The 14,772-nt window shown below is 49.8% G+C and overlaps 2 protein-coding genes across 2 annotated transcripts; both read right to left on the bottom strand.

Annotated features, from left to right (window-relative positions):
* Positions 1–5,878: 5,878 nt before the first annotated feature.
* Positions 5,879–10,813, bottom strand: LOC135829302 (uncharacterized). The gene has a single exon (XM_065341705.1). The coding sequence runs from the start codon at positions 10,811–10,813 to the stop codon at positions 5,879–5,881; it is 4,935 nt and encodes a 1,644-aa protein (XP_065197777.1).
* On the bottom strand, positions 10,810–11,865 carry LOC135829301 (AF4/FMR2 family member lilli-like). The gene has a single exon (XM_065341704.1). It carries the CDS (start codon positions 11,863–11,865, stop codon positions 10,810–10,812), a length of 1,056 nt encoding a protein of 351 aa, XP_065197776.1.
* Between the last annotated feature and the right edge of the window lie 2,907 nt (positions 11,866–14,772).

Here is a 14,772-nt window from a genome sequence, read left to right as displayed (position 1 = left end):
TTGCCACAGAAGACTTTCAAGAAAGCGACACATCCATTTTGTACTCAGTCCCTTCATACAGGTGTCTCGGCGACTACCGCCGGGTATAGAACTCTCTTCAGTGAAGTTCAGAAGGTTGATTTTGTTGAATGGCTAATACATGTAGGTGGGCAAAAGCACCCCGGTTTTGTACCGAAAGGAGAAACATATTGCGCGCCCAAAGGACGAAGATTTAGGGCTAAGGAAGAGAGCAGAAAAGAGCAGAGTGCAAAATGCCGTGATACAATAACAAAACAGAGTAAGCTGGTCATCTGAAGTGCTAGTGCTAGTAGTCACTAAATCAACGTCAACTACAATTATCAAGCCACATATCTGCAACGTCACGAGGGTGCTGGCAAAAGTCCTGCCGCCGTGCAGCCCAATACGTGGCTCAATAACCGTGATTTTTTTGACTTGCCGCGTGCTTGTGCAAAAGTCCTGCTGCACGGCGCTCAAAAACGTGATTTTTTGGACTTGGAACAAAATTCTGCACACTTTCGCGTGTTTCCATGATACGACAAGTTGCGCACGGTCTGCTCACATTCAAATACAGTGCTGCCAACAAATGACAGCGTGCAACAAAAAAGTCTTTCCTTGCAAGGGCACATTTTAGGCCATAACTCTTGAACGGCTAGTCAGATCGGGACACAATTTTCAGAGAATTTGCACCTATACAAGCTCTTTCAACTGACGTAGCACTCAATCTGAATTTACAAATTACTTTTTTTTCAGCGAATTTTGGGTAGTCTGCCACCTTTTAAAAGTGACTTGTCCAGTTGGCCGCTAGCGCGCTCTACATGTATAACGAAACATCTACAGTAGCAAGGGAAAATGTGGAAAATTGGCAAAAAGGTCGGGCCAATGGCATACGCGATTAAAGTCGCACGCAGTGAGTCGTACAATACTGTGCCTCCAATCACTGGATCCATTTTTGATTGGGCTCAGTTGTACGAATCCCCGCTCCACCGACATTCAGGGAATCTCAATTCACAGGCCGGCCCTGATGCGCTTACCATAGGCGACTAACAGTAACTACTGGTGCAGAAAGCTTTTATACTATCGTTTCGATACTTCAGTGTCAGTCATGACTAAACTTCTTGGCCATTCTAAACCCAATGCACAATGGACATCATAATACTGTACTGACACCAACTTCACACTATTTTTACAAACACTGCTAATACACATCCGGTTACCAGCGTGTTGCTAGGTGCAAAGACATTACCATATATGGTCACTGGAGTCTGGAGTGAAAGAATCTGATGATGTCGATATCCTGGAGGCCTTGGCACGGGAAAGAGCTTGTTGTGACGGCCTGGGTGGAGGATAATCGGACAGAATGGGACGACATCCATGCACATGTACTGCGAAGAACATGTACAGTACACTCTCACCTTCACACAACCATGGCGATTTCCTTTTTCTGTGCCCTGTTCTGTGGCTGAGTGTGTCAGTCTTGTAGTGAACTAACACACTACAGCCCTGCCTCAGTTTGTTACTTTGCCTGACGATTGATAGATTCAAGAAACTGAGTATTTGCTTTCTCCATCAACCACCATGATTCCACAACGGCGCTCACCAGCCAACCTTGACAAGTAGTTGCCACAGAAGACTTTCAAGAAAGCGACACATCCATTTTGTACTCAGTCCCTTCATACAGGTGTCTCGGCGACTACCGCCGGGTATAGAACTCTCTTCAGTGAAGTTCAGAAGGTTGATTTTGTTGAATGGCTAATACATGTAGGTGGGCAAAAGCACCCCGGTTTTGTACCGAAAGGAGAAACATATTGCGCGCCCAAAGGACGAAGATTTAGGGCTAAGGAAGAGAGCAGAAAAGAGCAGAGTGCAAAGTGCCGTGATACAATAACAAAACAGAGTAAGCTGGTCATCTGAAGTGCTAGTGCTAGTAGTCACTAAATCAACGTCAACTACAATTATCAAGCCACATATCTGCAACGTCACGAGGGTGCTGGCAAAAGTCCTGCCGCCGTGCAGCCCAATACGTGGCTCAAAAACGTGATTTTTTTGACTTGCCGCGTGCTTGTGCAAAAGTCCTGCTGCACGGCGCTCAAAAACGTGATTTTTTGGACTTGGAACAAAATTCTGCACGCTTTCGCGTGTTTCCATGATACGACAAGTTGCGCACGGTCTGCTCACATTCAAATACAGTGCTGCCAACAAATGACAGCGTGCAACAAAAAAGTCTTTCCTTGCAAGGGCACATTTTAGGCCATAACTCTTGAACGGCTAGTCAGATCGGGACACAATTTTCAGAGAATTTGCACCTATTCAAGCTCTTTCAACTGACGTAGCACTCAATCTGAATTTACAAATTACTTTTTTTTCAGCGAATTTTGGGTAGTCTGCCACCTTTTAAAAGTGACTTGTCCAGTTGGCCGCTAGCGCGCTCTACATGTATAACGAAACATCTACAGTAGCAAGGGAAAATGTGGAAAATTGGCAAAAAGGTCGGGCCAATGGCATACGCGATTAAAGTCGCACGCAGTGAGTCGTACAATACTGTGCCTCCAATCACTGGATCCATTTTTGATTGGGCTCAGTTGTACGAATCCCCGCTCCACCGACATTCAGGGAATCTCAATTCACAGGCCGGCCCTGATGCGCTTACCATAGGCGACTAACAGTAACTACTGGTGCAGAAAGCTTTTATACTATCGTTTCGATACTTCAGTGTCAGTCATGACTAAACTTCTTGGCCATTCTAAACCCAATGCACAATGGACATCATAATACTGTACTGACACCAAGTTCACACTATTTTTACAAACACTGCTAATACACATCCGGTTACCAGCGTGTTGCTAGGTGCAAAGACATTACCATATATGGTCACTGGAGTCTGGAGTGAAAGAATCTGATGATGTCGATATCCTGGAGGCCTTGGCACGGGAAAGAGCTTGTTGTGACGGCCTGGGTGGAGGATAATCGGACAGAATGGGACGACATCCATGCACATGTACTGCGAAGAACATGTACAGTACACTCTCACCTTCACACAACCATGGCGATTTCCTTTTTCTGTGCCCTGTTCTGTGGCTGAGTGTGTCAGTCTTGTAGTGAACTAACACACTACAGCCCTGCCTCAGTTTGTTACTTTGCCTGACGATTGATAGATTCAAGAAACTGAGTATTTGCTTTCTCCATCAACCACCATGATTCCACAACGGCGCTCACCAGCCAACCTTGACAAGTAGTTGCCACAGAAGACTTTCAAGAAAGCGACACATCCATTTTGTACTCAGTCCCTTCATACAGGTGTCTCGGCGACTACCGCCGGGTATAGAACTCTCTTCAGTGAAGTTCAGAAGGTTGATTTTGTTGAATGGCTAATACATGTAGGTGGGCAAAAGCACCCCGGTTTAGTACCGAAAGGAGAAACATATTGCGCGCCCAAAGGACGAAGATTTAGGGCTAAGGAAGAGAGCAGAAAAGAGCAGAGTGCAAAGTGCCGTGATACAATAACAAAACAGAGTAAGCTGGTCATCTGAAGTGCTAATGCTAGTAGTCACTAAATCAACGTCAACTACAATTATCAAGCCACATATCTGCAACGTCACGAGGGTGCTGGCAAAAGTCCTGCCGCCGTGCAGCCCAATACGTGGCTCAAAAACGTGATTTTTTTGACTTGCCGCGTGCTTGTGCAAAAGTCCTGCTGCACGGCGCTCAAAAACGTGATTTTTTGGACTTGGAACAAAATTCTGCACACTTTCGCGTGTTTCCATGATACGACAAGTTGCGCACGGTCTGCTCACATTCAAATACAGTGCTGCCAACAAATGACAGCGTGCAACAAAAAAGTCTTTCCTTGCAAGGGCACATTTTAGGCCATAACTCTCGAACGGCTAGTCAGATCGGGACACAATTTTCAGAGAATTTGCACCTATTCAAGCTCTTTCAACTGACGTAGCACTCAATCTGAATTTACAAATTACTTTTTTTTCAGCGAATTTTGGGTAGTCTGCCACCTTTTAAAAGTGACTTGTCGAGTTGGCCGCTAGCGCGCTCTACATGTATAACGAAACATCTACAGTAGCAAGGGAAAATGTGGAAAATTGGCAAAAATTGGCCAATGGCATACGCGATTAAAGTCGCACGCAGTGAGTCGTACAATACTGTGCCTCCAATCACTGGATCCATTTTTGATTGGGCTCAGTTGTACGAATCCCCGCTCCACCGACATTCAGGGAATCTCAATTCACAGGCCGGCCCTGATGCGCTTACCATAGGCGACTAACAGTAACTACTGGTGCAGAAAGCTTTTATACTATCGTTTCGATACTTCAGTGTCAGTCATGACTAAACTTCTTGGCCATTCTAAACCCAATGCACAATGGACATCATAATACTGTACTGACACCAAGTTCACACTATTTTTACAAACACTGCTAATACACATCCGGTTACCAGCGTGTTGCTAGGTGCAAAGACATTACCATATATGCTCACTGGAGTCTGGAGTGAAAGAATCTTATGATGTCGATATCCTGGAGGCCTTGGCACGGGAAAGAGCTTGTTGTGACGGCCTGGGTGGAGGATAATCGAACAGAATGGGACGACATCCATGCACATGTACTGCGAAGAACATGTACAGTACACTCTCACCTTCACACAATCATGGCGATTTCCTTTTTCTGTGCCCTGTTCTGTGGCTGAGTGTGTCAGTCTTGTAGTGAACTAACACACTACAGCCCTGCCTCAGTTTGTTACTTTGCCTGACGATTGATAGATTCAAGAAACTGAGTATTTGCTTTCTCCATCAACCACCATGATTCCACAACGGCGCTCACCAGCCAACCTTGACAAGTAGTTGCCACAGAAGGTTTATCTTACTTTTCCTCAGCGCCCAGGTCAACACACTTTCGTCAACACCGGGTTTCCGCACACAATCGAATCACAGTTCAGTTTTACTCCACTCCGGAGAACACAATTATTCAGACCCATGGAACATAGGAAAATCACAACAGCTACAAACTTTGTAGAATCTAGAGCTCAGGTCCAACACAACAAGAACCAAAACATTACCACCCGGCCAGCAACATGTGCATGCGAACAACAACTCACAGAACAAAAGGCACATGCTTCCAAAACCAATACACACTCCGGCCCGGCCGGCCCGTGTCGCATATGCCAGCGATACATGCATAAAAGGAAGTACAGTGAGAAGGAAGTAACGCAGGTCACATGAAAGCGCGTAGCATTCCCACGTGTAAGCTAACACGCACCACAATCACGTATCACAGGCACAGGGCCTAGGTTTAGGGCCAGGGGACAACTACAAACTGTGCACTACGCACACATTCAAATACAGCTGTAGACACGCACTGCATAAATCTACAAGTACTCGTACAAACTGTGCAGGTCAGCGACACCTGCAGCACCTGCTGGAACAATGGCACAAGGGAGTACTAAGAGTAAGAAAACGTAACATTCCCTCCCTCATGAGCGAACGTGGGAAAACTGAGCGAATCTAATGCCTATACGATATTGGGCAAAACCGTAACTTGATACACGGCATTAACAACGGCGAGCATGCCAGTTAATGTCACTCATTGAGATCACTTAGCCGGACTTCGGCAGAGGCTGGGAGAGTCACCTTGACTGCTGACGGTTCCACATCTAGGGGCACCAAGAGGTGGACGCTGCGCTTGTACACCTTCCCTTTGACCTTCACGTCCACTACGCGCACCTTCCCGTCCTTTCCAGGATACGTAGCGACCACTCGACCAAGCGGCCACTGAGTCCTTGGGAGCGATTCGTCCAGCATCATCAGGATTTTGCCGACTGTAACCGATGCACTATCACGGTGCCACTTCGTCTCCAAATTGGCTTGAGCAACAATCTAGCGGAGCCACCTCTTCCAAATGCGCTTCATCAGATCCTGAAGCAACTGCCAGCGACGATGCAGACCCCCCTCCGGGGTTGCTTCCAACGCTGTTGCAACTCTCGAATGGCCAACCAAGAAATGCAAAGGCGTTAGCGGCTCCAGGTCTTCACTTTCCTCCGAAAGCGTTGTCAATGGCCGCGAGTTGATGAGAGCCTCGGCCTGCACCAATACTGTCTGGAGCTCTTCTTCAGTTAAATCAGCCTTGTACAGCACAGTCTGGAGAACTTGCTTCATGGAGCGCACGATCCGTTCGAACACGCCGCCGAAATGAGGAGAACGAGGCGGATTGAATTTCCACTCAATCCCTTGGCCTGCATACTCCGATGCGAGGTCGGCATGGTCAAGCTGGGCGACTGCCTCCCTCAGCTCTCGCTCTGTCGCAACAAAATTGCTTCCATTATCAGTAAGCAACATCTCGGGTGTGCCGCGACGCTTGCAGAATCGCGTCAGGGCCATCTTGAAGCCAGTCGTGTCGAGAGAGGTAACCAGCTCCAAGTGACACGCTCGAGATTGCAGACACGTGAACACTGCCACATACCTCTTCTCTTGTGTACGTCCTCGACCTCTCTTCACTAGAAATGGTCCGGCGAAGTCCACAGCGGTGCGGGCGAATGCCAGAAGTGGTCCTTGCGTGCGGAGGTCTGGGAGAGGACCCATCCTGGGAGTGGCTGGTTTGCGCCACACCTTCTGACATCCCACGCAGTGGTGCCGATGTGACTTCACCATTTGCTTGCCTTTCACAAGCCAGTAGTGATCGGCGAGATTGGACAGGATGTGATTCGTGCCAATGCTGTTTCGGCATCGCTCATCCTCTCTCCGAATGATCAGCTCTGTCACTCGGTGTCGAGGTGGGAGAATAATTGGCGATCGAAACTCAGATGCCAAGTGGTAAGCCGTACGCAGTCTCCCACTAACTCTTAATACGGGGTATCCACTCTGTTCGTCGATGCGCGGTTGCAACTGGAGAAGAGGGGCACTGCTTGGCAACTCCTTCCCTTTTCTCAGCGTGCTGGTCACTTCACCATAGCTCTCATCTTGCGCACGCATGATCCAATAGTGCTCCGCTCTTTCAAACTCAGCTGGTGAGAGCTCGGGCACGGCAACCTCCTTGCTGTTCTTGATTGCAATCTTCACACGGGCGTCGCTGAGCGTTAGCTGTGGCAGTCGGCTCTTGCGGCGATTGTGTATGGCACGCATGCACCAAGCCGTGACCCGCACAAGACGGCTCCACGAGGAATAGTTGTTTGGACTTAGCCGCAACGGTGGTGACATCATTGCCGTCATCGTGATTTCAGGAGTCTTGAGCATTTGTGGTAGCTCCTTCGGCACAGCTATCCTGCGATCTGGCCATTCGCTCTGTTGCTGTGCCAGAAACGTTGGTCCATGCCACCACCTGCTCTCGTCTGCCAGCTGTGTGACTGTCATCCCACGGGTGGGGAGATCCGCTGGATTTCTGACTCCGGGAACATGACGCCAGTTCCGTGCCATAGACTGCTGTTGGATCTCCGATATCCGGTTGCCGACTTCCAGCTTGAACTTTCGGCTGGGTGATCGAATCCAATATTGGACATTCATGGAATCGCTCCAGTAGTGGCTGTCGGCTGCTCTCACACCAAGAGCTTCGCTAACGTACGTCCCAAGACGCACACCCAGGACCGCTCCCTGCAGCTCTAGCATCGGAATGGATCGACGCTTGATCGGTGCTGGTCTTGCCTTGGCCATCACCAGGGTAACCTTCGCTGTACCATCTGGTCGCTCTGCTCGGACGTATGACGCAGCGGCGTAGGCCCGTTCTGATGCGTCGGTGAACGTGTGCACACTCAGACCCATCGACGTTGTGCTATCTTGAAAACAGCGATCAATGCGTAGCTGTGTTAGCTTAGGCATCTCAGCAAACCATTCTTGCCAAGCTACCACCGTCTCTTCAGGCAGTGGGTCGTCCCAGCCGAGCCCCGCAAGACATAGTTCCTGGAACAACAACTTGCTCCTGATGGTGAATGGTGCTAGTTGCCCTCTGGGGTCAAACAGTGATGCCATGCGACTGAGGACGGTGCGCTTCGTGCACGCAGCGGATGTGGGTTCCTGATAGTGAAACGTGAAATAATCTTCGCTGACCATCCACGTTACGCCCAGTGCCTTTTGTGAGGGCTGTCCAGACGACTCTTGTGCCGTTATGGACTTAGACGTGGCCGGCGCGCGGTGCTCCGGTGGAATTGATTCCATCACTGCTTCACTGTTGCTCAACCACTTCCGGAGATGGAAGCCGCCTTTCTTCAGGAGGTCTTGTAGCTGAGACCGAAGACGCATTGCTTTCTGGTCGTCAGGCAAGGACTTCAACATGTCGTCGACGTAGAATGCCTTGCGAACTGTGTCACTGACTGCTGGGTCGTAGTTCGCTCCGAAACGCTCGGCCGTCTCCAACAAAGCTCTGCCTGCTAGGTATGGCGATGCACGGATGCCAAACGCCAACCTGGTGAACTCATAGGCCTTGACTCCGTCCCCGGTCTTCCAAAGAAATCGGTGATATCTGCGATCTTCAGGCTGTAGTGACACCTGAAGGAACATCTCCGACACATCAGCAATCAGTGCCACGGGGTGCATGCAGAACCGGATCAGTACTGTGACGAGATCATTCTGCAGTCGCGGCCCAGCGTACATGTGTTCATTGATGGACGTGCCGTTGAAGCGAGCTGCAGCATCAAACACAACACGGACCTTAGTTGTAGCCTTGTCTTCGCGGACTACTGCGAAGTGCGGCAGAAACCATTGCTCACGGCCACATTGCTGGACTTGATCAGATGTCAGCTCCTGAATGTACGCCTTCTGTAGGTACTCCTCTAGCACCTTTGCATAGCGAATCTGAACGGTTGGTCTTCTCTCTAGAGACCTCAGTAGCGAACGCAGCCGATCCTCGGCCTGCACTCGGTTGCTCGTGATCTGAGGACGCGCTCCATTCTGCCAGGGAATACCGACAACGAATCGACCATCTGCGTACCCTAGCTGCTGTCGAGTCATTTCCTCAGCATGGCGTTCGTCAGGTGACAGGTAGCTCTCAGCAGACGGTTGCATGCCGACCGCTTCCAAGTCCCAGAAGTTACGGACAAGCGAGTCGAGACCTGTCTGTGTTAGTTCCAGGGCATGATGGGTGTGCTGGACAGAGCTGTCTTGTATGGCTGAACCGAAACAGACCCATCCCAAGGGTGTGCGCCTTGCAATGGGCTCACCTGCCTTGCCAATCCGTTCTTCCTGTGCACTGTGCAGTGCTGCTGAATTTAGCCCGATTAGGATGTCGATGGCGCGTTGATTGCTTGCAGCAGGGAAATCAATGTCTGCTAGATGTGGCCACTGGTGACGCAGACGGCTCCAATCAGCAACGTGCACGTCGCTTGTGATCTTTGGCAGCACATATGCCTCAACTTCTGATATCTCCTGGCTGTCATATTGATGAAGGGACAGAGACACCACCTCTCGCTCGCCTGAGAGAACTTGACCGCCTAGCACACCAACATGCACTGGCTTGCGCTCTCCTCGCAGCCGTAGTCGGTGTGCAAGCCTCTCTGTGACAAAGCTGCATGTTGATCCAGAGTCAAGAAGGACGTTGGCTGTGGCAGTCACTGTTCCATTAGCGACCCTCACCGGTATCGTCATGAATGAGGTCAAGCCGGCCTCGTCGTCATTGGCTGGCTGGGATTCGCTGTTCACATGGTGGCTAGCCTCTTTTCGCGTTGGTGGTGATGGTGTAAAACTGCCTTGTCGTTCACGGTGCAGTAAATGATGATGCTTGCCTTGACACTCTCGGCACACCGCTGCCATGCAGTCTTGTGCCCAGTGCCCATTTCCCAGGCAGTTGACGCATAGCCGTAGGTTCCGGATCGTGTCATTTCTCTTTTGCACGGGCAGACTCTTGAATTCGCCACAATCTGCAATATGGTGTGCACCCTCGCACTTACCACAGGCATGGCTGTTGTCTGCATGCTGTCTTTGCTCTGAGGCAGCTTGCTCTTTTCTGGAGTTGCTGCGGCTGCTAGAAGCGACCAAGTTACGTTTCGGCCCAGGCTGTGACGAGTCGCTTGATCGTGGAGTCCCAGGACTGGAGATAAACGCGCGCTCCCTGACTCCATATTGCCTGCTGGGCAACGGCCGATTACTCTTGTTCTGGTGCTCCTTGGGCTGCAGTGATACTGGTGGGCGGTCTCCCAGGCCAATTCGTTCCTCAACACGCATCTGCTTCTGGACGTGTGTTATTAGGAATTGCGAGAATGCCTGTATGTCACAGCTGGAATCATCATAACGATTGAAGTAGCGTGCCAGGAGCCGTCGAGGAATCTTCCGGGTTAGCGCCAGGTATAACTCTCTGCCTGGCTGCACCTGGACTGCTTCCATGTTAAGCAGGGTATTGCGGAGCCGAATGGCGAACTTTTTCAGCTGGCTGACGTCACGCTCATTGGTCAAGACTGGCCACTCCATGAGCTCTCTTTCCTGGTTGTTCAGCTCTCGGTCTTGGCCACCGTACCAGCGTTCCAACTCGGCCATGATTGCTTTATATGCGCCAGGTCCATCCAAGACATCAGCAATCAGCTCTTCTGCAGAACCATCAGCAAGGGCCTCCCTCAGATGCGCAAGCTTGTGGTTCTCCGACATCGCGTAACTGTCGTCAATCAGCCGAAGGAAACGCTGCCGCCACTTCAGGTAGCTTTTCACCTTCCCATCAAACTTGGGGAGCTCTAACGCCTTCAGGTGACTGGTAACAGCATAAGGCGAGTTCCATGGCATGAATCCAGGCGATGCCATCTGGTGTCCAGGCAGTGCCAGCTGAGGTCCAGGCAACAGTGTTTGCTTCGCTGGTTGGAACGGCACTGCTCCAGGGTTGAGTGAGAGTGTCTCAGTCATGGCACTGCACAGTGAAGCTGCTTGCTCGGCTTTGTCCTTGTTCTTCTGTTGTTTTTTTCCGATTTTTTCTTCTTCGGAGTCATCAGTCTTCTCGGTGCAGCGGGGCTTGGCTGGGCCTGTCCACTTGCTTCCAGCAGCATTGGACGCACGGCGCTACCAAGCACATGGACTTGCTGCAGCTGCTGCTGCCGTGGCGGCTGTGACGGCGGCTGCTGCTGCTGCTGTGACGGCGGCTGCTGCTGCTGCTGCATATGTACTGGCTGGGTAGTGCAGGCAGCTCCGTCTCTGGACGCAACTCCTGCGTTGGCCAGAGCACGTGTAGCAACACGCCTGGAAGCAGGCCCATAGTGACTAACAGTACTACTATCAGTGTGCCGGCTGTTATCACTTTCACCACTACTGCCGGCGTTAGTTGTAGTTCCAGTAGTTGTAGAGTCACCAGCAGTGTCACTACTTGAGGCGCTACTGGATGACACATAGTGGTCTGACTCTTCAGACACACCGTCAACGACGTCCGGGACATTCTGCGATAGCTGAGCAGCTGCTGTTCCTGCTACCAGTGTATTCACATTTTCAACACTGGTGCGCGCGAGTGGTAACGGAGGATCAGTCGTAAACCTACTACCGGTAACTGCACTGTCCGACTCCGCTCGTGGTGGCATACAAGATCGCAGAGTCGCACTTGCGCCGTCACGACTTCGTTGGAAGACCACGTCCCCGTCCGAAGCAATTTCTCTACGAGGCGACGGGCTAGCTCCTGCCGCCGACTCGTGCGCAGATTCTTCTTCGGAACGAGCTTGCTCCAAGGCTTGCCGTTTCTGCAGGACAGCTAACTTACTCTGCAGAACTTGTTCCTGCAGTGCAGCAATCTCTTCTGCCACTCGCACTTCGGCCTCTGCCCTTTTTCTGGCCACTCGAGCTCTCTCCAATTCTACGAGTTCAGTGCTCCCAGGACTGGCACGAGTACTCGAGCGCTCACTTCCAGAAAATCCATATCGCCTGGGTTCCTTTCCTTTCGTCGATCTGTGGCTGATACGCCGCTCCTCACTCATGGCGACGACTCTCAGCAACCACGGAAAGGCAAAAGGATCCCGTCGGAGGTGCCAGTTTATGTTACTTTTCCTCAGCGCCCAGGTCAACACACTTTCGTCAACACCGGGTTTCCGCACACAATCGAATCACAGTTCAGTTTTACTCCACTCCGGAGAACACAATTATTCAGACCCATGGAACATAGTAAAATCACAACAGCTACAAACTTTGTAGAATCTAGAGCTCAGGTCCAACACAACAAGAACCAAAACATTACCACCCGGCCAGCAACATGTGCATGCGAACAACAACTCACAGAACAAAAGGCACATGCTTCCAAAACCAATAGGCAATACACACTCCGGCCCGGCCGGCCCGTGTCACATATGCCAGCGATACATGCATAAAAGGAAGTACAGTGAGAAGGAAGTAACGCAGGTCACATGAAAGCGCGTAGCATTCCCATGTGTAAGCTAACACGCACCACAATCACGTATCACAGGCACAGGGCCTAGGCCTAGGCTAGGGCCAGGGGACAACTACAAACTGTGCACTACGCACACATTCAAATACAGCTGTAGACACGCACTGCATAAATCTACAAGTACTCGTACAAACTGTGCAGGTCAGCGACACCTGCAGCATCTGCTGGAACAATGGCACAAGGGAGTACTAAGAGTAAGAAAACGTAACAACTAACTTTCAAGAAAGCGACACATCCATTTTGTACTCAGTCCCTTCATACAGGTGTCTCGGCGACTACCGCCGGGTATAGAACTCTCTTCAGTGAAGTTCAGAAGGTTGATTTTGTTGAATGGCTAATACATGTAGGTGGGCAAAAGCACCCCGGTTTTGTACCGAAAGGAGAAACATATTGCGCGCCCAAAGGACGAAGATTTAGGGCTAAGGAAGAGAGCAGAAAAGAGCAGAGTGCAAAGTGCCGTGATACAATAACAAAACAGAGTAAGCTGGTCATCTGAAGTGCTAGTGCTAGTAGTCACTAAATCAACGTCAACTACAATTATCAAGCCACATATCTGCAACGTCACGAGGGTGCTGGCAAAAGTCCTGCCGCCGTGCAGCCCAATACGTGGCTCAAAAACGTGATTTTTTTGACTTGCCGCGTGCTTGTGCAAAAGTCCTGCTGCACGGCGCTCAAAAACGTGATTTTTTGGACTTGGAACAAAATCCTGCACACTTTCGCGTGTTTCCATGATACGACAAGTTGCGCACGGTCTGCTCACATTCAAATACAGTGCTGCCAACAAATGACAGCGTGCAACAAAAAAGTCTTTCCTTGCAAGGGCACATTTTAGGCCATAACTCTTGAACGGCTAGTCAGATCGGGACACAATTTTCAGAGAATTTGCACCTATTCAAGCTCTTTCAACTGACGTAGCACTCAATCTGAATTTACAAATTACTTTTTTTTCAGCGAATTTTGGGTAGTCTGCCACCTTTTAAAAGTGACTTGTCCAGTTGGCCGCTAGCGCGCTCTACATGTATAACGAAACATCTACAGTAGCAAGGGAAAATGTGGAAAATTGGCAAAAAGGTCGGGCCAATGGCATACGCGATTAAAGTCGCACGCAGTGAGTCGTACAATACTGTGCCTCCAATCACTGGATCCATTTTTGATTGGGCTCAGTTGTACGAATCCCCGCTCCACCGACATTCAGGGAATCTCAATTCACAGGCCGGCCCTGATGCGCTTACCATAGGCGACTAACAGTAACTACTGGTGCAGAAAGCTTTTATACTATCGTTTCGATACTTCAGTGTCAGTCATGACTAAACTTCTTGGCCATTCTAAACCCAATGCACAATGGACATCATAATACTGTACTGACACCAAGTTCACACTATTTTTACAAACACTGCTAATACACATCCGGTTACCAGCGTGTTGCTAGGTGCAAAGACATTACCATATATGGTCACTGGAGTCTGGAGTGAAAGAATCTGATGATGTCGATATCCTGGAGGCCTTGGCACGGGAAAGAGCTTGTTGTGACGGCCTGGGTGGAGGATAATCGGACAGAATGGGACGACATCCATGCACATGTACTGCGAAGAACATGTACAGTACACTCTCACTCACCTTCACACAATCATGGCGATTTCCTTTTTCTGTGCCCTGTTCTGTGGCTGAGTGTGTCAGTCTTGTAGTGAACTAACACACTACAGCCCTGCCTCAGTTTGTTACTTTGCCTGACGATTGATAGATTCAAGAAACTGAGTATTTGCTTTCTCCATCAACCACCATGATTCCACAACGGCGCTCACCAGCCAACCTTGACAAGTAGTTGCCACAGAAGACTTTCAAGAAAGCGACACATCCATTTTGTACTCAGTCCCTTCATACAGGTGTCTCGGCGACTACCGCCGGGTATAGAACTCTCTTCAGTGAAGTTCAGAAGGTTGATTTTGTTGAATGGCTAATACATGTAGGTGGGCAAAAGCACCTCGGTGTTGTACCGAAAGGAGAAACATATTGCGCGCCCAAAGGACGAAGATTTAGGGCTAAGGAAGAGAGCAGAAAAGAGCAGAGTGCAAAGTGCCGTGATACAATAACAAAACAGAGTAAGCTGGTCATCTGAAGTGCTAGTGCTAGTAGTCACTAAATCAACGTCAACTACAATTATCAAGCCACATATCTGCAACGTCACGAGGGTGCTGGCAAAAGTCCTGCCACCGTGCAGCCCAATACGTGGCTATAAAACGTGATTTTTTTGACTTGCCGCGTGCTTGTGCAAAAGTCCTGCTGCACGGCGCTCAAAAACGTGATTTTTTGGACTTGGAACAAAATTCTGCACACTTTCGCGTGTTTCCATGATACGACAAGTTGCGCACGGTCTGCTCACATTCAAATACAGTGCTGCCAACAAATGACAGCGTGCAACAAAAAAGTCTTTCCTTGCAAGGGC

This window comes from Sycon ciliatum, chromosome 13 (assembly GCF_964019385.1).
Source record: "Sycon ciliatum chromosome 13, ocSycCili1.1, whole genome shotgun sequence".
Taxonomy (NCBI): Eukaryota; Metazoa; Porifera; class Calcarea; order Leucosolenida; family Sycettidae; genus Sycon; species Sycon ciliatum.
This window is presented reverse-complemented; position numbering and strand designations above follow the sequence as displayed.

What these genes read in the sequence shown, in the direction of transcription:
- LOC135829302 (XM_065341705.1), bottom strand. Translation starts at nt 10,813, where the DNA reads ATGACTGAGACACTCTCACTCAACCCTGGAGCAGTGCCGTTCCAACCA.
- LOC135829301 (XM_065341704.1), bottom strand. Translation starts at nt 11,865, where the DNA reads ATGAGTGAGGAGCGGCGTATCAGCCACAGATCGACGAAAGGAAAGGAA.